General features: G+C 37.0%; 1 protein-coding gene across 6 annotated transcripts in view; it reads right to left on the bottom strand.

Annotated features, from left to right (window-relative positions):
- The window catches only part of LOC121321993 (nucleolysin TIAR), a 66,701-nt gene that overhangs the window by 33,976 nt on the left and 9,660 nt on the right, over window positions 1-23,065 (bottom strand). For 3 of the 6 annotated variants that reach the window (XM_041261390.1, XM_041261391.1, XM_041261394.1), the window contains 4 exons: window positions 8,406-8,555; window positions 7,289-7,343; window positions 5,441-5,528; window positions 2,840-2,915 (listed from right to left, as the gene is read on the bottom strand). In XM_041261390.1, the coding sequence (XP_041117324.1) occupies window positions 2,840-2,915; window positions 5,441-5,528; window positions 7,289-7,343; window positions 8,406-8,555 (369 nt within the window). Of the gene's footprint in view, window positions 1-2,839; window positions 2,916-5,440; window positions 5,529-7,075; window positions 7,233-7,288; window positions 7,344-8,405; window positions 8,556-23,065 lie in introns of those variants that run through there. The other 3 variants (XM_041261392.1, XM_041261393.1, XM_041261395.1) reach the window with 2 other exon arrangements.

Consider the following 23,065-nt stretch of genomic DNA (forward strand, 5'->3'; position numbering starts at 1 on the left):
GCACACCCACATCACCTTAAATCGTGTGAATTCTGTAATTACAGTATAGAAAAATGTTTACTGTTTCAAAACTGTGACAGTTTATACTGCGGTTTACCGTAATACCGGTATTCCGTGACATCCCTAGTAGAGACACTACAGTGGCTAGGGCGCCTAGCACCAGAGCCCAGTATTCGTATAAATGGAAGGTTTTCCAAAACTGGTGCATTGCTGGGGGTCACAACACTGTGACCTGTCCTATTGAGCCAATTCTAACTTTCTTACAACACCTGTTTGATGCAGGAAAATCTGCATCTACTCTGAAGGTCTACTTGGCAGCAATATCAGTGTGCCATGATAAAACTAATTCTGTGTCCACTGGGGCACACTCACTGCCAGTGCAATTTCTTAAAGGGGCCCAGAGGTTCTGTCCTCCAATGAAAAGCATGGTCCCTAAGTGGGATCTGGAGCTGGTGCTGGAGGTCCTTACGGGTGCCCCATTTGAGCCCATGGCCTCAGCAGAGCAGCGCCCTGTATCCCTCAAAGTGGCATTTTTATTAGCCATTATTAGATAGAAGTGTAAGTGAGCTTCATGCGCTGTCCATCAATGACACCTTTATGGCTTTCACTGGTAATGACTCACAGGTAACATTAAGAACTAACCCAGCCTTTTTGCCAAAGGTGATCTCTTCATTTTATATTAACCAACCAGTGGTCTTGGAAACTTTCAGAACTTGCTCGCATGAGTCAGAAGAGGATCACAGATAGCACACGCTTTGCCCGGTCTGGGATCTGCATTGTTACACCTGGATAGGACAGTGCAATCAGCTGTTTGTCTGCTATGAGTCCCGCTCTAGAGGTCAAGCCCTGTCGAAGCAACGTCTAGCACACTGGGTGTCAGATGCCATACACTTGGTGCATGAATAGACGGACTCCACTATGCGGCCCATTCTACCAGGGGCCAAACGACTTTGTGGGCTCTTTCATGCGTTTTTACCACCTTGATGTTGAAAAGCAAGCGAGGCCCTCCCTGGGTTCTAGGGTGTTGCAGGTGGCATGCCCTTAGGCGTCATGAGGGCTCTGAGGCTATCGCCATGGGGCTGTACCGTTGGTAACCTGGAGCCACGACAGCTTTGGTACAGCTTCCCATTCGGTAATGGTTGTCTTTCCACTTGAAATGGAACATTAGGTTATTATCATAATCCTGGTTCCCTGAAAAGAATGACAATCATTACCCTTCGAGGTAGTGTCCCCAGCTGACCTTTGATTTCGAAAATGGTGATATGCTACTGTGAGGATGTCCCTCTTCAGCAGGTGGGAGGGACTTCCCCCTCACAGCAGGGCCCTGATAGGGCAGCTTTTTCCCATTCAGTAATGCTTGTCATTCTCTTTCAGGGAACGGGTTATGGTAATAACCTAACGTTCTGTTTAACTAGTAACATGTGATTTCATGAAAGGGGTTAGAATGCTCAGAAGCAGCATTCCACTTTCTTGAATAGAGTGTCCAAATTGAACCATTAAGCAGAATGAATATTATGGCCTCCAATAAATTCAAATGCGGCTTGCTTTATTATTAATTAGTTCTTTTTAGTTTTTTAGTTTTATGATGAGTATGAAATCGCCTTGGTATCCTTGGGTTGGTTTTTTTGTTTTGCCTCTTTGCCCCCCTAGAACTGCCTTGGTGGCCCTGGATTTTTACGCCCACTGAAGGCAATATTGCCTTGCCCTTAATGAACTTAAATTCATGCAATGATTTACTAACCCCTAAAAATGAAATATTTAATATATTAGAAAGCTACTTGTTCACAGTTGTTAAAAAAAATGTAGGCAATTTTTTGTAAAAGTAGTTGTCCTTCATTAGAAATGCTAGTTGCAGCTATGCACGGTTGAAAGGTCATGGCTAACGACCAATACTTAGACAACGCGCCACAATACAGGAACAAATGATCACTTCACTTTAATAACCCTTCTCCTTCCTTGTTTACAACAGTGTATGTAAGCTACCTTCAAATCAATAAACTTTAGTTTAGTCACACACTCTGTCATTCGCGTCAGTTCTCCATAACGTTGAATTTTTTTTAAATTTTTTTTTTTTTTTTTTTTTTTCAGCTTACGATATTTAACTTCTTCAAATAACTACTCCTCTCCTGTAACTTGTATATTTCTTTATGGTTACTGTTTAAATGCTTGCTGTTCACCCTGGTCCACTACTGACACTGAATACATTTGATGTATGCGTGCACAAAGTGGGGTGTGGCCCCTTCAATTTTTTTGTTTACCCCACCTCTGCTTCCATCTGATCATGGAAAGTCTTGCACCGCTGTCATGGCAAATCTGCCATGCCATCAACTGATGTGCTTTCATTACTTAACTTGCACCCTTGTTGCGCAGTAATTTTTAGAAAAGACGGTGCGAATGAGTGTCAATTTTAAACAAAAACTAAATTTACATTCCACAATTAAGATTACCAGCATGCACTTTTAACAGCATTACAGTGATAAATATTTGTTTTGTACTATTAAATGGCAATCAGAAATCGTATCATTGTAAGCGGTTACAACACTCCCTCGCCCCTGCCATACACACATCACAATCGGCCTGTGGCCCACCAAGATTTGGACATTGCCTTATCTGGCCCTCCAATGAATGTAATTGAATATCCTGCTTTTATTAGGAGACCCTTTCTTTATGATGAATAATGCTTCCATTCACATTCCAATTGAAAACAAAAGCACAAATTAAAAGTAATGTAACCAGCTAAGTTAAACAATATCCTTGCGCTCAATTAACCATTAACTTGTTTGACAAACAGTCACCTGTTAAAGGACATTCAGTTGCTGACACAGATTGAGGGGCTTACCAGTTTGTTGTAGAAAGACACAAATCCATAGCCCTTTGATTTCCCTGTTGTCATGTCCTTCACAACACGAGCATCCCTGCAAAAAGAGGTGACAAGCTTGTCAGACAACTGGATGCTTGCCAACTGAAGTTAAAAATAAAGGAACCACACACACTGTACTGAAAGAATAGATTTGTTTTTTTTTTTATATATATATATATATATAAAAAGACTAGTATTTAAATTTGCCAACAGCTTGTTCAACTGGTAAGCAAAATGAAGTTGAAGAAATATAAATGTAAACATGCAACCTACACTTAGTCAAATAGTCATTCTAATAAAAAATACACAGCAGTAATTTAGATCTTTACTACATATGGTGTTCTTTTATCACTTAATAGTCTACCGTCTAATATTCTACTGACTATGGTCAAGGTTTTTATGAAGTAAATCAATATTTCTTACTCTGTTTACCATGCATTCATATAAATTCAGCTATTGGTGTTCTGTCTACCGATACAAATAAGAAAATACATTAAAATTGAGAAAAGAGAAAAAAATAGGAATTAAAAGGCATACATCGCCTGTTAACAGATTTCTTTATTTTTCCTGGTCAATTCTTTACCATCATTATGGAGTTTGGGCAGCTGTAAATTTCGAAAAATTGACATTCAGAAATTTAAGAAAGGAGAATAAAAAACTAACAATACCAATAACCACACCAGTACGAAACAACAAATTTACACAGATAAGCTTTAATAAAACGTTAAAAAAATGATTGGAAATACTTTGAAAAAACTGCACTGAATATAAAAATGTTAAGATGTAAAACTATTGAAATATATATTTGTATAAATAAGAAAATAGAAATGAGGGAAAAAAAATCTACAACTGAGTTTCCAGTGTGCACAGTTCCTTGCAGTTAGCCTTCAAGATCCTGTCCATTATGAGCAATTCTGTAAGATAACCAGAATGCTATTACTTTTAGTTGCGACTCAGAATTACGAAAAGCTGAAGGTTTCTTGCTTGCTTTCTATATCAATTACTTGTTTTTTTCACATTGAAAACTACTTACCATAATCAAACTCAAAACAAAAAGAATGAATCAAAAAGCAATTGTGGCCCATTGAAAAGAAATAAAAGGGGAGGGTGGGGTAATTAGAAAGATGGTAGATGAAGTTTGTAACTCAGTGTCTCTGATTTTTTAAAATTTTTTCCTATCAGTAATGTGCTTCTAAAGAGACTACGTCTGTCAAGGTGTTTTATATAAAACGGTCTTTCAAAAATATTTATTACTAGAAAAATGTACAATGATACAGAGTAGCTATATCCTTAATAGCAGCTTTTAAAAAGTACAAAATAATTTCTGATCAAAACCATCAATCTTCATCATCATTTGTTTGGCACCATTTAAAAGCTACTATAAGGACAGCAGAGCCATAATTAAAATGTAATACAAGATAGTGTGTTAAAACAAGTTATGGTTGCATAATTAGGGAGTCCACATAAAAATATTCCATCCATTATGTTTAGATGGGGCAGACTGGAGACTTGTTAAAATAGAGGCTTAACAATAACTTAATTACAGATTACTCTGTCAAAAGGTCCACACCACCTAGTAAACCATTTTGAGGATTATTTTTACTTACAGCCTGAGTTTGCCCATCCTAAAATGTACAGTCCATTTAACAGACACAGCCTTTAGTTCCTTAGTCTGTTTAAACGACACTATTAAAAGTCCTGAGATGGGTAATAATACTTTAACTTAATTATGTCAGTGCTTTTGAAAGAGCTGAGATTACATGCTGGAAGTCAGTACAGAGCAAATGACTAATGCGTTTGTTACTCTTATTCTGTACAACAATATTTCTAGAGTGCTTCGGGAGAATGCACGACTGTCAAGGCTACACTGGCAAAAAACAAAAAAACAACTTGATCTTCACAATGTGCAGAAAAGGAACACTATTCAGATTACCAACAGTTTGTGTAGTGTGCCATGTGTTTTCTAAATATTTAGTTCTACATTTCTCTTGCACTACTTTAAGTTGTTTTGTTGTGGTTACAAATTACAAACCACAACAAAAGCTCAAGTCCAAGCTCATTATTATTATAATACATATGTGCATGGTTTCTTTTGACAAGTCCATGAGCTTAAAAGCATGGGTGGAGATAGTCGTGATTTTGTTGTTTTTACTTATTTAACTGGTCTGGTCTGAAAAGAACATTACCGTAGCTCAGTCTACACCTTCATGTATAGGTTAAATATATATTAGACTGCCTAAAACCCAATCAGCCCATAATGTATATGCACCACCACATTTGGATATATGCTACTACATCCGTATAGTTGATCAAATTAAAAAAGCAAAAGTAGGGCTTTTGGAGGGGGACAGACGACTGACTACAGGGTGTATGGTTGAATGTAAAAACCAAACTAAGACATTTCTGTATAAAAAGGTTAAGGATGATAAGCGACTATTTAATATAAGAAATATCAACTCTTGTCTTTCAATATTACAAAAAAAAAAATATTGGAAACAATATTGCATTTGAATTAGTTACCATTCTGTAAAAAGTGTTTGACATCATAGAAGATTAGCGCTTTTAAAATTGTACACTTACGAGATTTTACCAAAAGGAGCAAAAGCAGCTTTGATATCTTCTGTAGTTATCTCCGGGCTCAAATCTCCCACAAAGACATGGAAGTGATCTGAAACAGGCAAAACAAAAGGATGAAAGTGAGGTTTAAAAGGTAATCAATAATTAAAATTATGTATTACTATCAACATTCATATCCAAGATTTGTCTGGTCATTATAATTTGCCTGTATGGAATAATGACAGCATCCCATCAACTGAATTTGCATGTACAAAAAGGGAAATTTAGCATAACAGTAGATCAGCACAGCACACAGGTAAACATGTCTTAGGTAAATATAGTCTTAGTCTGAAAGAAGGTAATTTCACAATGACACAGCTTCCACTTACAGGAAACACATTCAAAGTTTCACATAGTGACATCATTGCTAGGAAAAGGACGCCATAACAACAGACAACACTTAAGCAGGAGTGAAATGTATAGCCAACTGTACAAGTGTATCTATAGTATTCAAATGAAACCTTACAAATTACATTACTGAAGGAACAAATTGAACTTACTGTGAGGCCAGTTTAGAAGATTTAACAGACCTGTTAAACTTGAAATGGGTGGTTTTTTACATTGTTAATATTTCACAATCTACACATTAATAAAATGTCAGACCCCTTAAATCTGGTCAGTAGATTATAGCTGGGTTCATAGTCATTGGAGCCTGAAAGAGAAAATTATTATAGTACATTGGACTATATCCAGCTTTGTGCTACAACTTAGATTTCATCTTCATAATTCTCACAGGACTATAAAATCGAAAAATCTCTGCTGCAAAACTAGCCATAGATAAAAGAACCTAGAGTGACCGGACTATAAAATATTTTAGCACAGCATTATGAAAAGCAGAGCCATTATACTGTAGAACAGTAAAACAGACACTGATGAAGTCAATTATGCTCATGATTTCTAGATATGGGACAGGAGTAGTTTAGGCTGTGTTGTTTTGCCAGTGTAACTCAACAATTTCTAAGGCTTCGTAAAGTTCTTAGTATGTTCTACATCAAGCCCACAATTTTCCCTAATGAAACTATTACAAAAACAAAATAAGAATTATCCAAGTCCAGCTTTCAAACAAGAGGGAAAAAATCACTTGACATAGAAAAAAATTAAATATCTTTAAAGAAAGAAGAAAAGAGGAACTTACAAAAAGAGAACGCGAAAGGCACAGGAACAGTTATATACAAAAAAATAAAAAAGGGAAACAATAGAATTAAAATGAGCAACAATTGAAACGGGACATAAAATAAAAAAGAAATAGGTAAAATACACTTCATACCCAAATGGACGTATAAAATAAAGACTACAGGTGAACAATATGGAATTTTTTATTTTAAAAAACCAATAGGAAAAACACAATGTTTTGCAATAGTAAGCTTAAATATTTGTAGATTTTTCTAATATAATAATGAGCACAAGGTGATGCTTTTCTTACACTAACATTTTAAAAATGACAAATTACTGTTAAAGATACCAAAGAAACTGCCATATCCTGTTTTCTGAATTGCATTTCAAGTACTTGAAGTTACATCGGCTTTTAAGTAGTAACAAACCATCAGCATCATAGTACTTGTTAATACTAACCACTAATACACGAAGGCTGTAACAAACCTGCTTTGGTTCCTTGCTCCTCTTCCATTTTGAAAGATGTGCCTACAAAACATCTTGCGTTCACAACATAACATCTTGCAATAAAACAGATCTATTTCATATTTGATTTTAAAAGGAGTGGCTCGATACAGGATGATAACTGTCAACACTGTTATTCAGTTCCTCTAAACCCCTAGTTTTCTTTTACTTTGAGAAACAGAAAGTGGAACTTACTGGACGTGTCTTTCTTCTGGCTACTTGGAGTTGTTGCCCAATTTACCTTGACCTCCTATTAAAAAAAAAATACATTTTAAAAAGCGACATTTTACCATTAGAATCGGTTCAAAATCATAAGTATTCATTAGCTGTATCCAAAGTTTTACATTCAAACATACTGAGACATTTACCAATTAACCTTCCAAAGTTATTCGTGTAACTACTAAGTGAGCACGATACCTTGGGATACAAGTGTATAAACCCTCTGTTCCTGGGAAGGTGGAGTATTTTAAACCCACTGGTCTGGGTATCAATTCACTTTATCAGGAGTTTCTTTTTTTGAAAAAACAAAGCATTTCCAGGGTCGTACTATAACAGGAAGACATCTCTGGTGGAACAGTTGGTAAACGTTAAGCAAAAAGGAACATGATCTGTATCATTGACATGGCCAATGGTTAAAACTCCAAACCGACCCCCCTCCTCCAACCCGCAAATACTGAAAATATTAAACTGGCCTCCCAAATTAAACCTACAGACATTGTGCAGTTTATTTATATTACAAAAAATAAATAAGATGCCATGTGTCTCAAAATAAAACTTAATTCAAGTAAAAACAAACAAATCTCAGGACTATAGATGCAGTTTCTTTGTGATCGGAGCAATATTAAAAAAAAAAAAAAAAATCTAAATAAATAAAAATCACTGGGTAACATGATTACACCACGTGTGGAGAAGTTATTTTCCTTCCAAGTGCTATATAAAAAAAAATCATCATCATAAGTCATGTGTCTCAAATTAGAATAAAGGGTCAATGGCTAAGACTGAACACACAAAACCAGACCGTGAAATAGCAGATCCCACTACAAGGAGATGCTGTGAAAACTTGAATAACGACACAGAAAGAATGGAATCTATTTTATTCCACCTTGCTCCCTCTACTTCCTTAATGGTCCAAGGTCATGTGCTTAACCACATGCTTTCTCTCCTTAGTAATACACACTCGCAGGAGGTGCATTTCAACACAGAGTAGATCAGTTCTTCCACTGCTTAAGGGATCTTCAGTATCTTCACTTAGCGCTAAACAGTAAACCAAGCCTTTAATGCAAGAAATGCAAAATGAAGGACCAGTGTTTACCTTTCCCATTATCTTCCTGCCATTCATTGCCGCCAGTGCAGCAGCAGCATCCCTGTGTTCGTAGAACTCCACAAAGCAATAGGGATCATTGCTTGTTTGCTGCAAAACAGAAAATCCAACAGTAGCGTTGACCCTTCTGCTATCTGGTTGCTGAGAAAAAAAGCCAGGAGAGTATATTATTGCACAATATTGAGCTCAACATGTAACATTTTAAAGTACAGCTATGCGTAGTCATTACTGCAAACACATAGAAGTCCGCAACAATCGTATAAATTTTACACCAACATATAAAATTAGTTTGTGATGGTTTACTAGATTTTTCCTTAGCATGGCCTTCATCCTCCCTTAAAAACATACTGAAGCACTGGGCCAGACAGACATGCATGCTAATATGAGGCAACAGGTAGTTAGGAGCTGTACATCTCAGTTATTATAGTGAAGTAATATGCAATTATATATTATATATATATATATATATAATATATATATATATATATATATATATATATATATATATATATATATATATATATATATTATAGTATATATACATATACATATATAATATATATATATATATATATATATATATATATATATATATATATATATATATATATATATATATATATATACACACACACATTTTACATTATACACACAAACACACTATATATACACACACACACACACACACACACACACAGGGAATCGTTTTTATAGTTCAGTCTGTAAATTCCCCTTACACATCTATATTTGTGCTTAAGTTATTGATTAAGGTTTAAACACAAAAGGCCTCTTGTTTTGAACCTCGTTTTCAAATTATGCAAATTAAACCTATTTCACATAAGTGCAAAACAGCCAAGGTGGACAAGAAACAAGAGCAAAGAAAACTAAAGGGCCATTTTAAAATAATGTGGCTTAATCCTAATGCATATCAATGAATATATTTTGTATGACAAACAGTTTACAAAATGTCTTTGCAGAAACAATTACACACTGTTCACTTAAATGGCAAAAACTGCAGTTAGCTTTCAAAAGCACATGATTAAATCCCACCCGTTGCACACATTGTTTAGGTGTGGACCCTTACGAGCTGATCATGTCCGTCTGTCCATCCATCCATCCATCCATCCGTACATGCGCGATAATGTTAGTTTACCTACCGTAAACCTAATTCCCTAAAAGAGAAGATGGCCACCAAAACATTGTTATGGGAAATATACGCCTGCCTATTGGTAGGGGTCACTGAGCTCTTTCTATCAAAGCTGCCAATAGGCCCCCTCCCCTCAGTGACCCCCTCGGTCCTGCCTACCAAGGGTACATAACCGTCACGAAGGGGAGCCTCACCCTCTTTTCGCGACGAAACAGTGATGACAACCGACGCGACCTCGCGGTTGGTGTCCATCTTTTCTTTCAGGGAACCAGGTTTATAGTAGGTAAACTAAAGTTCCCTTTCAATTCGAAGATGGCCCCCAAAACATTGTTATGGGAAAATGAGTTCCAGAGCAGTCGTGAGGGAGAGAAGAACGGCAGACAGAGCTGGTCAGACTGACGCTGCGCTCTCGTCCTCTCCACATAACATCTCAATGCCCGAACCGCGTACAGAAGGTTCAACTTCCTATCCTCCTCCAAAGCAAACTGTGGAGGATGAAAGGACTCCAGTTCCACAGACAGATTCATGTGGAAGGCTGTAACCACCTTGGAGAGAAAAGCAGGGTTTGCACACAGTGACACACTGCTACCATCATCCCAAATACGCATGCAGGAGCTATGCACAGACAGCGCCTGCAGCTCACTAACCCGCACTGCGGAGGTGATAGCCAAGAGGAAGGCTGTCTTCATGGACAGATACTGCAACTCAATGGAGTATATAGGCTCAAAACGGGACCTCTGTGAGAGCCTCCAGTACAATCTCAAGGCTCCACTCGGGGAGAGTAGCCCTCCTAGGAGAGCGCAACCACCGAGCACCTCGGAGAAACCGGGTAGCTAGGAAATGCGCAGGGGACACAGAGTCAACGGAGGCATGGCAAGCAGAAATAGCTGCTAGGTATACCTTCAGTGCGGAAGGTGATCTACCAGCCTCAAGCAGATCTTGCAGAAACTGCAGGACGACAGGCATGGGACAAGAGATTGGATCATAACCGTTAGTAAGGCACCAATCTTGGAAATATTTCCACTTATAGGCGTACAGCGGCCTAGTGGAATGCGCCCTAGAAAAACGTAAAAACATGTTTTAATTAACAAAAAGTAATTTTTATTAAATATCCTTTCGCCTCCGCCTGAACTTAGAAAAAAGTCCCTTAAAACATAAAAAAATAAAACTAAAAATGCATTAATTAAAAAAATGTCAAGATGTTGAATTGACCATTGCCATTGAAACTGCAGTTTTGATTTGTTACACTTCTTGTAATATTCATTAAAGTAAAATATTACTGCACATTTTCATCATGACACAGCACAAATGAGTCTGCCTTAAAATCAAGCAGCACAAATAAGACTGCCGTTACTTTAAATCACACAGACCCTTCCTCATAAGACTTGCAATAGTATCAGGTGAGTGCAGTGTTTTTTTTTTTTTTTTTTAATAATCCTTTCTTATCCGGGGTTGTAATAGGAGGTATCCATAACAGATTTGTGCTACAGCTTCACAGTGGCGAGAAAGAGGTGGTTTGCATGGAATACCCAGTTACTTGTCAAACTGAATGCAATTTACAGCTTGGTAACGTGGAGGACTACCTGGCCAGTGTTAAGAAACAATTTAAAACAATGTAGGGCACAGCAGAAAACACGATACCATCGTACCTGGATACATTTAAAAGGTATGACAGGAATTGTCGAGATGAATTTATAAATGTTCAGCATCAGATTACATAGCTGCCAAGGTGGTGGGTCCAGTGGCAGCAGGCAGGCAGGCAGGCAGGCCGAAAAACGGACAGCGGGAGCAATGGCAACAAAACATCTTTTAACCCCAAAGTCTCTTAAGAGGGACCCAAGTATTTTGTGAAAAGCTGAAAGTTTGAGATTTTTAAAACTATTTATTTTCATAATGGGATAGTTCAGGGGGAGGAACAGAATGATCAGAATGGCGAGTTTGAATTGATTTGAATACTTTTGCATTTTTTCTCACTACTTTAATCACTAGTGTCCGGTTCAGATTCATTCAATATCTCATGTACACTTTGGTTTCCCAAAAGTTCAACATTTACATAAATCTCGGTCATGTTTATTGCGATAAATTCCAATATGTCTGCTGTTTTTGTTTTTAAAATTAGTGTATGGATATCTGCCAGTAATTTGTCCATTTTTGAAAAACGTGCCGACCGATGGTGATATGCTGTAAAGTCAACACCCCCGTGTGACCTGTTTTGACCAATCAGGATAGAGTATTTAAAATACCAATTAATTTTGTGTGTGTGTGTGTGTATATATTATATATATATATATATATATATATATATATATATATATATATATATATATATATATATATATATATATATATATATATATATATATATAAAAACACACACACAGTACCAGTCAAATGTTTGAGTACGCCTGCTTGAAACCAGGTCATGATTGCTTTTAACTGAATAAGCTGGTCTATAAACACTTAATATTTCATTATACGATGTGTACTTATATAAGCTGATAATCATAAGTGAACTGCATTCCAAAATTTACTTTTTAAATGAAAATGTAAATCTTGTCAATTTCAATGAAATGGTCACCCAAAGCAAGGGGATTTCGTCTGAAGCCCAAGTCAGTTAAAAGTCTGAAATATGTATAACACGGTGTTAGAACACTGACCTATGTATAAAAGGGTCTTTGTTAGATGTTCTCTGAGTTAACTAGCATGTTACCTAATTAACCTTTTGTCACAAATTATTGTTAACAGGTGAGGGTCCAGGATTACTATAAATACAGGTAGCATAGGTACAAGTTTGTCATTCCTGAATGTAAGGGAGCAGAAAATGGCAAAATACACTCAGTTAAGCAAAGAAAAGTCAGTCTGTAATTACTTTAAGAAATGAAGGTCAATCTTTAAGACAAATCGCAAGAACTTTGCAAGTGTCTAACTGCTATGGCCAAGACCATCAAACGATTTGAAGAAACTGGCACTCGTGAGGACCAGACAAGGTCAGGCAGGCCAAGGGTGACCTCAGAATCAGAGAACAAGTTCATTTGAGTCACATGTCTGCGAAACCGGTGATTAACTGCCACTGAAATACAAGCTCAGCTAAATGCTACCAGAAGTACAGATGGTTCAACATCAATTCAAAGAGAACATTCAAAGAGGAGATTAAATGTTTAAGAGATACAAATGGCAAAATCGTAGAGGAAGAAAAAAAAATAGCAAATATGTTAAATGATTACTTTTCACAAGTTTTTACAAAGGAAGATACTGACAACATGCCCCACATGTCATCCAGTTCCTGTCCAGTTTTAAATAACTTTAGCATAACTGAGGCAGAAGTGTTAAAGGGACTAGGAGCTCTTAAAATAAACAAATCCCCTGGGCCGGATGAGATCCTCCCAGTAGTACTCAAAGAAATGAAAGAAGTAATTTACAAACCGCTAACCAAGATCATGCAGCAGTCTCTTGACACAGGGGTGGTACCGACAGACTGGAAAATTGCAAACGTAATACCGATCCACAAAAAGGGAAACAAAACTGAACCAGGTAACTACAGACCAGTAAGCCTGACTTCTATTATATGCAAACTTATGGAAACTATAATAAGAGCCAAAATGGAAAATTACCTATATGGTAACAGGGTACTGGGAGACAGTCAACATGGTTTTAGGAAAGGGAGATCGTGCCTAACTAACTTGCTTGATTTTTTTGAGGATGCAACATCGATAATGGATAATTGCAAAGCATATGACATGGTTTATTTAGATTTCCAGAAAGCTTTTGACAAAGTCCCGCACAAAAGATTAATTCTCAAACTGAACGCAGTTGGGATTCAAGGAAACACATGTACATGGATTAGGGAGTGGTTAACATGTAGAAAACAGAAAGTACTGATTAGAGGAAAAACCTCAGAATGGAGTGTGGTAACCAGTGGTGTACCACAGGGATCAGTATTAGGTCCTCTGCTATTCCTAATCTACATTAATGATTTAGATTCTGGTATAGTAAGCAAACTTGTTAAATTTGCAGACAACACAAAAATAGGAGGAGTGGCAAACACTGTTGCAGCAGCAAAGGTCATTCAAAATGATCTAGACAAGATTCAGAACTGGGCAGACACATGGCAAATGACATTTAATAGAGAAAAGTGTAAGGTACTGCACGCAGGAAATAAAAATGTGCATTATAAATATCATATGGGAGATATTGAAATTGGAGAAGGGATCTATCAAAAAGACCTAGGAGTTTTTGTTGACTCAGAAATGTCTTCATCTAGGCAATGTGGGGAAGCTATAAAAAAGGCTAACAAGATGCTCGGATACATTGTGAAAAGTGTTGAATTTAAATCAAGGGAAGTAATGTTAAAACTGTACAATGCACTCGTAAGACCTCATCTTGAATATTGTGTTCAGTTCTGGTCACCTCGCTATAAAAAAGATATTGCTGCTCTAGAAAGAGTGCAAAGAAGAGCGACCGGAATTATTCCAGGTTTAAAAGGCATGTCATATGCAGACAGGCTAAAAGAACTGAATCTGTTCAGTCTTGAACAAAGAAGACTACGTGGCGACCTAATTCAAGCATTCAAAATTCTAAAAGGTATTGACAGTGTCGACCCAAGGGACTTTTTCAGCCTGAAAAAAGAAACAAGGACCAAAGGTCAGAAATGGAGATTAGACAAAGGGCTATTCAGAACAGAAAATAGGAGGCACTTTTTTACACAGAGAATTGTGAGGGTCTGGAATCAACTCCCCATTAATTTTGTTGAAGCCGACACCCTGGGATCCTTCAAGAAGCTGCTTGATGAGATTCTGGGATCAATAAGCTACTAACAACCAAACGAGCAAGATGGGTCAAATGGCCTCCCCCCGTTTGTAACCTTTCTTATGTTCTTAATGTGTCTGGAGAAAATATGATTGATGGCTATTTAGCTTCAGCATCACACATTAAACAAAAGGCTACTATAAAGCTGCTGAACAGAACGTAAAATAAACAGCTTTCAGAAACCAAACTGGAAAGTCAGCCCAGACAAAAAGTATTTCTGCCTGCAAGTTAAATCAGTACTTAAACGATCTAGCACAGCCACCTCGCTGCTTACTTTTTCGCAGCGGGAGTTTTAGACCCGGATAGCCACATTCTCTATGTTTTGACTTGGGTACTAATCAAATTAATTATTGGATGGGACAAATAACATGACAACGAATGTGCTGCATACATTGCCTTTATTAAAGTGTGTCAGATGCCCTTGGGTAACAGAGTTTTGTGCCTGTTTCTAATTGATTTCCACATCTGTATAATTTGGCAAAACTGCCTTAACTTCCATCCAATTCAGTGGATGCAGGACGTGCAGTCTTATGTATGGGCAAGTCAACTGCAGGGAGATGCTACATGCTTGTGTAGCAAATGACAGCACTCTGTTTTAGTAAGAAAGCAAGTATCACTATTTTTAGGCTTTATAGTGTTCTGAAATACTGTCTACTTAGGTTTCTTTAATGTTTAAACACGTCCGCGAAATCCTAATTTTATTCCGCAACCTACCCGTGAAATACGCAAATTTACAGCGATTTAAGTATATAAGTAGGGGTCTACTTAAATCGCGGAAAATTTAAGTATTTTTCACGGGTAGGTTGTGGGATAAAATTAGGATTTCGGGGACTTTTCCCGGACCTGTTTAAACATTAAATAAACCCAAGTTCTGTTCAACAGCCTCCATAGTAGCCTTTTGTTTAATGTGTGATTATGAAGCTAAATAGCGATCGATCGTATCTCCAGACACATTAAGATATGCAAAACAATTACCTCAATCTGCATGTAGTTTCTTTGGGGAAACATCTTGAAACGATCATCAGACAAAATATACTTTGCTTTTTTGTCATCCATTTCTAATATTTTACCTCCAATGCTGAAAACTAGATTTTAGCAACCTAAATGCAGCACCAACTTTATCCCACCCCCAACTGCACAGGTCACAGAAAAGCAGTAAAGATGCACTGACAGGCTGATTAAAACTTCGTTGTCATTTGAATAGTAAAGAATGTTAACCGCTTTGGATAATTTCTTTGTAAATGTTATTTGTGCACGTTTTTTGCTTAAGTGCAATGCACACAAGACGACGAAGGAATAAAAAAGGGTTATCTACAAAAGGAGGATACACAGTTTGCGTTGTGCAGTAGTTCATTTAATTTTTTTTTTTTTTTTCTCTCTGTACTTGTTTGTATGTATTAGCCCCTAAAAGAAGTTCCATTTTAGTTTCGTCAGAACACAAAACTTTTTGCCACATGGCTACAGAATCTCCTGAGGTTTTTTTTTTTTTTTTTGCATACTTCAAAACGGGATTCATGGTGGGCTTTCTTGAGCAATGGCTTCCTTCTTGCCACCCTACCGTATAGGCCCAGTAGAGGGAACCTACAGGAACTGCTGAATTTATCCTGAAATCATGTGAATCACTACAATTTAACACAGGTGGAGGCCACTTAACTTGGTGTGTGATTTTGGTTACACCTGAGCTAATTTAGGATTGCTATTACAAGGGGGTGGACATTTATCCAACCAAGACATTTCAGTTTTTATTTTCAATTAATTTTCTACAAATATCTAGAATATTTTTTTCACTTGGAAGTTGTGGGGTAGGATGTAGATAAGTGAAAAAACAACTATTTTAATGCAGTTTAATTCCACGCTATAAGGCAACAAAAGGTGAAAATTTTGAAAGGGGGTGTAGACTTTCTATAGGCACTGTATGTGTACAGTTCTGTATATGCCTTCCACGTCTACAAGGTTATTTTAAGTCAACTGCTCAGCGATTTTGGACAGATCTATCTATACTTTACATTACCTAAAAATTAGTTCAATGAAAGACATGCTCACAAAGATTCAGGATTTGACTGGTGATTTATCACAGTTCAGTTTTGATTGTCTGTTGGTTTAAAGGTGGCGGTGTCCACGCCCCCACCCCCCCACCACCTACCTCTCAGTTTACAGTAATTTTCAGTACAGCCTGAGATCACAGTAATCTTTTCTAATACTCAGTGTGTGTGTCAGTATGTGTACAGTTCTGTATATGCCTGCATTTCCATGAGGTTATTTTAAGTAAACAAATATTATGGCAGAAAAAATCATACAGCTCCAGTTATATAAAAATGTCTGCTTTTTGGGGGAATTCTCCATGAACTACTGTGTGATGTTCACCGTTACAATTGTATTTCATAGAGCAAGCGATTGTGAAGAGTTTTGTCTATACTTTTCATTACCTAAAATAATTAGTTCAATTGAAGATACAGTTCCAACACATTCAGCAACACGTTCAGGATCTGTGATTGTTGTTTTAACACAGTTCAGTCGTAAACATAACTTAGTTCCAATTCTTAAACCAACTGTACTTGTGTGACTTGTAAAGCTCATGTATTGTACATTTTGTTTCGATTGTCTTCTGGTTTAAAAAGCATGGTGCATTTTTTTTTATTTTTATTTTTTTTACTTCATATGGATGCTGCAACAGGGCTTCAAAAATGTTTTCTGAGTTTACATTATGTGTCTTTGTATACTATAATGTGTGTATGTGTAAAATAATATTCATTTATTTCCACTGCAATTACTGTGTTTTAAGTTACATGCTTTAGTGAAACTGTTCTTACTAGACACCAGCGAAAAATGGCTGCTTCAAGACACATTTTAACTAGACTATCGTTTTCCATGGTAACAGCTGTCCCCAGTGGTAAGGATGTGTCATTTCAGGGTGAAAAATTGGCAAAACTGGCAAGTCGCCCATATTGATTGGGTCATGACGGTCATGTTTTTTCATGTAGGAACTTTTCCTGAGTAAATTTTTTAGAGGATACTACAAAGATAATGTATACCCAAGATTCATGTCAACCACCCAAAGGGTTCATAAGGCGTTATTGTTTAAGTGTTTTACGCAAAATCCAACATGGCTGCCACACCATGTCCATTTTGCCTTACATAGAATCAATCGTGGACATTTGCCCACTATTTGCACAAATGCACAGCTGTACTACTTACCGTTCATGAGACTTTTGAAAACTGTCTAAAATTTTCAGTAAATCCAAGTTGGCTGCCACACCATGTGACCAAAGGCCACCATATTGACCACGGCACAACGTTCCAGTCTTGTGCATTCGTGACAAATTTCAAAAAAGTTTTGGTGCACCCATTTAAAAGTTATAGGCATTTGTAATTTTTATGGAAGAAAAAAAAAATAAAAATAACTAGAGGTTGCAGGCAACTTTAAGGCTTCCAGGCATTAACAGCACATGTAACAATTTTACTTTATTTTTTTGTTCCTGGGTAGTAAGTGCTATTTCCTAATTGCTTATGCCTCAAAAGTATAGAAAATGGCTATTATTCCCCACAAACTTTGCTTTTGTGACCAGGACAGTGATATTTCAAAATATCACTATTTCCAATGGGAAAACGGGCAAATGTGTGTCTTTTCGTTCACATGAAGTCAGAAAAAAACAACATATGAATCCAAATTAACATGTATTTATGCTAAAGTAATACAAAAATGACTACAAAAGATTTAGAAGCGAGTAGTTTTTCGAGATTTACGATTGTACTGTAAATACAGTATAATCGTAAATCTCGAAAAACTACTCACTTCTAAATCTTTTTGTAAAGACGTGAATTTCGCAGTGACCCCTCAGTTTCACGATTTCCGCAAAAATCACAATTTAGGTAGATTCCTAATTATAACTATCACTGTAGTTATGAAACAAAAAAAAATAAGTCGCCATAAACAGTATTCTTGTCAGTATAGTATACACATTCACTTCAGTTCCGTATGTACTCTGAGAAAAGATCCTCGAGCAGGTTCGGAAGAATTTAAACTAGAAAGGAAGGGGGGAGAAATCAACAAAAAAACAGAAGGGAGACCGCATCAAAACAAGAACAACAACTCAGGTAAGACAACCATTAAATGTATTTATCTAAATGCTAGAAGTATCAGAAACAAAATTCTAGAACTTGAAGCTACTGCACTAACTGGTAACTATGATGTGATAGGTGTTACAGAAACGTGGTTGTCTGAGAGTGATGGGGACGAATATAATATTTGTGGGTATACACTGTATAGGAAAGACAGGCAGGACAGAAGAGGAGGAGGGGTAGCGCTATACATAAGAAACAGTCTTGAAGCCCAGGTGTTAAACCTGGACAAAGAAAATAAAACCGAATCAATATGGGTCAGAATAACAGACAAAAATTCAAAAGGCATAATAATAGGAGCATGCTATAGACCGCCAGATTCAGACGGTGAGCACAATAATCTGTTATACAATGACATTAGAAATGTGTGTAGCAAAGGAGAAGCCATACTAATGGGGGATTTCAACTTCCCCCAAATAAAATGGGAAAACCCGGTGGGTAGCGCGAAGGATGAAATAGAAATGGTGGAAATGACAAATGACTGCTTCCTAACACAATTTGTGAAGGCACCCACTAGAGGGGAGGCATGCCTTGATTTAGTCTTTTCAAATAACGAAGATAGAATAACTAAAACAGAGGTCAGAGAACCACTGGCAAACTCAGACCACAACATGGTCTCATTTGAAGTGTTTTTTAAATCCCCAAAAGTAATGACTAAAGCTAAGGTTTACAATTTTAGAAAAGCAAACTATGAAGGTATGAAACAGAGACTAACAGAAGTAGATTGGAGTAAAATAGAGAAAACACCCACAGAAGAAGGATGGTTGTTCTTCAAAAATGTAGTACTAGAGGCGCAAAACAATTATATCCCTAAAGTAGACAAATCTAAATGTAAAACTAAATTGCCAAAATGGTTTAATAGATCAATTTAAAAAAATATTCAGCGAAAAAAGGCACTTTACAGAGCATTAAAAAAGGACCAAAAAGAAAGTACGCAGAAAGAGTACACAGAACTGCAAACGCAAGTCAAAAAGGAAGTTAGAAAGGCCAAGAGAGAAATAGAAATGAACATTGCTAAGGGAGCTAAAACCAATTCCAAAATGTTTTTCCAATATTACAACAGCAAGAGAACATTCAAAGAGGAGATTAAATGTTTAAGAGATACAAATGGCAAAATCATAGATGAAGAAAAAAAAAATAGCAAATATGTTAAATGATTACTTTTCACAAGTTTTTACAAAGGAAGATACTGACAACATGCCCCACATGTCATCCAGTTCCTGTCCAGTTTTAAATAACTTTAGCATAACTGAGGCAGAAGTGTTAAAGGGACTAGGAGCTCTTAAAATAAACAAATCCCCTGGGCCGGATGAGATCCTCCCAGTAGTACTCAAAGAAATGAAAGAAGTAATTTACAAACCGCTAACCAAGATCATGCAGCAGTCTCTTGACACAGGGGTGGTACCGACAGACTGGAAAATTGCAAACGTAATACCGATCCACAAAAAGGGAAACAAAACTGAACCAGGTAACTACAGACCAGTAAGCCTGACTTCTATTATATGCAAACTTATGGAAACTATAATAAGAGCCAAAATGGAAAATTACCTATATGGTAACAGGGTACTGGGAGACAGTCAACATGGTTTTAGGAAAGGGAGATCGTGCCTAACTAACTTGCTTGATTTTTTTGAGGATGCAACATCCATAATGGATAATTGCAAAGCATATGACATGGTTTATTTAGATTTCCAGAAAGCTTTTGACAAAGTCCCACACAAAAGATTAATTCTCAAACTGAACGCAGTTGGGATTCAAGGAAACACATGTACATGGATTAGGGAGTGGTTAACATGTAGAAAACAGAAAGTACTGATTAGAGGAAAAACCTCAGAATGGAGTGTGGTAACCAGCGGTGTACCACAGGGATCAGTATTAGGTCCTCTGCTATTCCTAATCTACATTAATGATTTAGATTCTGGTATAGTAAGCAAACTTGTTAAATTTGCAGATGACACAAAAGTAGGAGGAGTGGCAAACACTGTTGCAGCAGCAAAGGTCATTCAAAATGATCTAGACAAGATTCAGAACTGGGCAGACACATGGCAAATGACATTTAACAGAGAAAAGTGTAAGGTACTGCACGCAGGAAATAAAAATGTACATTATAAATATCATATGGGAGATATTGAAATTGGAGAAGGAATCTATGAAAAAGACCTAGCAGTTTTTGTTGACTCAGAAATGTCTTCATCTAGACAATGTGGGGAAGCTATAAAAAAGGCTAACAAGATGCTCGGATACATTGTGAAAAGTGTTGAATTTAAATCAAGGGAAGTAATGTTAAAACTGTACAATGCACTTGTAAGACCTCATCTTGAATATTGTGTGCAGTTCTGGTCACCTCGCTATAAAAAAGATATTGCTGCTCTAGAAAGAGTGCAAAGAAGAGCGACCAGAATTATTCCGGGCTTAAAAGGCATGTCATATGCAGACAGGCTAAAAGAATTGAATCTGTTCAGTCTTGAACAAAGAAGACTACGTGGCGACCTAATTCAAGCATTCAAAATTCTAAAAGGTATTGACAGTGTCGACCCAAGGGACTTTTTCAGCCTGAAAAAAGAAACAAGGACCAGGGGTCACAAATGGAGATTAGACAAAGGGGCATTCAGAACAGAAAATTGTGAGGGTCTGGAATCAACTCCCCAGTAATGTTGTTGAAGCCGACACCCTGGGATCCTTCAATAAGCTGCTTGATGAGATTTTGGGATCAATAAGCTACTAACAACCAAACGAGCAAGATGGGCCGAAAGGCCTCCTCTCGTTTGTAAACTTTCTTATGTTCTTATGTAGCAGTGTTAAATCAGACCCGATTTCTCTCTAAACACAGCCCTATCAATACATCTTAAACAGTAGAACGTATAACTGAGATCTCTCATAAATATTAACATCCTCCTGAAATCATATTTATGGTAGCCTTACAGAATAAAACATACTTTGTGCATACTAAGCCATTATAATACTTTTGTCTGAAGACTTTGAATTTTCCCATTGACTTGTACCAACACATTTTCACAGGTTTATAGTAGAAACACTTTTACAAATAACCAAATGAACATCTGTCAGCCTACCTGTAAAGACGTTGTGTTTGGGCTTCAACTTATAATACAAACTACATATACACAAACTATATATATATATATATATATATATATATATATATATATATATATATAAAATGTGTATGTACGTATGTGTATATATATATATATATATATATATATATATATATATATCACATACACATGTTACTTATATATATATATATATATATATATATATATATATATATATATATATATATATATATATATACACACACACACATACACATACACATACACACACACACACACACACAGTACCAGTCAAAAGTTTGAGTACACTTGCTGGAAACTAGTTTTTTTCATAACTGACAATGTTTTACGTAGTATATGTTGCTGTAAATACTTGAAAATGAAAGCACATGTTACAATATACAAAACATAAGGAGTATCAAAGCAATGTTCAAGAAAATTGAAAATTATCTCTAAATCTTGGATTCCTCAAAATAGCTACCCTTTGCCTTAATAACAGCATTACAAACACAAGGCATTCGGTTAACAAGTTTCAGCAGGAAATCACCAGACATGTCTTTCCAGCTCTTCTGCAGCAATTCCCAGAGATGTAGGGCACTTGTGGGTAGCTTTGCTTTGACACTTCTGTCCAGTTCATCCCATACAAGTTCTCTCTGCATCTTACAAATACTCGGCGGTTGGACCCAGATATTTCAAATTTTGACTCATTGTCCATAAGACCGACTTCCACTCAAATGTCCAGTTTCTGTGTTTTTTGGCCCAGGCAAGTATCTTCCTCTTATTCTGCACTCTCAACAATGGTTTCTTTCCAGCAATTCTTACAGTTAGGCCAGCTTCATGCAATCTCCTCTGAACAGTTGATGTTGAACCATCTGTACTTCTGGTAGCATTTAGCTGAGCTTGTATTTCAGGGGCAGTTAATCACCGGTTTCGCAGACTTGACTCAAATGAGCTTGTTCTCCGATTCTGAGGTCACCCTTGGCCTGCCTGACCTTGTTCAGTCCTCATGAGTGCTAGTTTCTTCAAATTGTTTCATAGTCTTGACCACAAACTTTGGCCCTTATCATCCGAGTGAAGTTGTCAGCACACAGGTTCTAGAGGCACATCATGCCACGATTAAAAGAAATCCCCGAAAGACCTCCGGAAAAAAGCTGTTGATACCTATCAGTCTGGAAAGCATTACAAAGCTATTTCTAAGGCTCTGGGGTTCCACCAAACCACAGTAAGAGCCATACTGTCCAAATGGAGAAAGTTTAGCACAGCAGTGAATCTTCCCAGGAGTGGCCGTCCTGTCAAAATCCCTCTAAGAGCAAGGTGTAAAATCGTCCAGAAAGTCACAAAGAACCCTAGAACAACATACAGGGATCTGTAAGCCTCTCTCACCTCGGCTAAGGTCAGTGTTCATGACTCCACCATCAGAAGGACACTGAGCAAAATGGCACTGATTCATGGCAATTACTCACTGCTCACTAAGAAGAACATGACTGCTCGTCTCAAGTTTG

This window comes from Polyodon spathula, chromosome 10, assembly GCF_017654505.1.
Source record: "Polyodon spathula isolate WHYD16114869_AA chromosome 10, ASM1765450v1, whole genome shotgun sequence".
Taxonomy (NCBI): Eukaryota; Metazoa; Chordata; class Actinopteri; order Acipenseriformes; family Polyodontidae; genus Polyodon; species Polyodon spathula.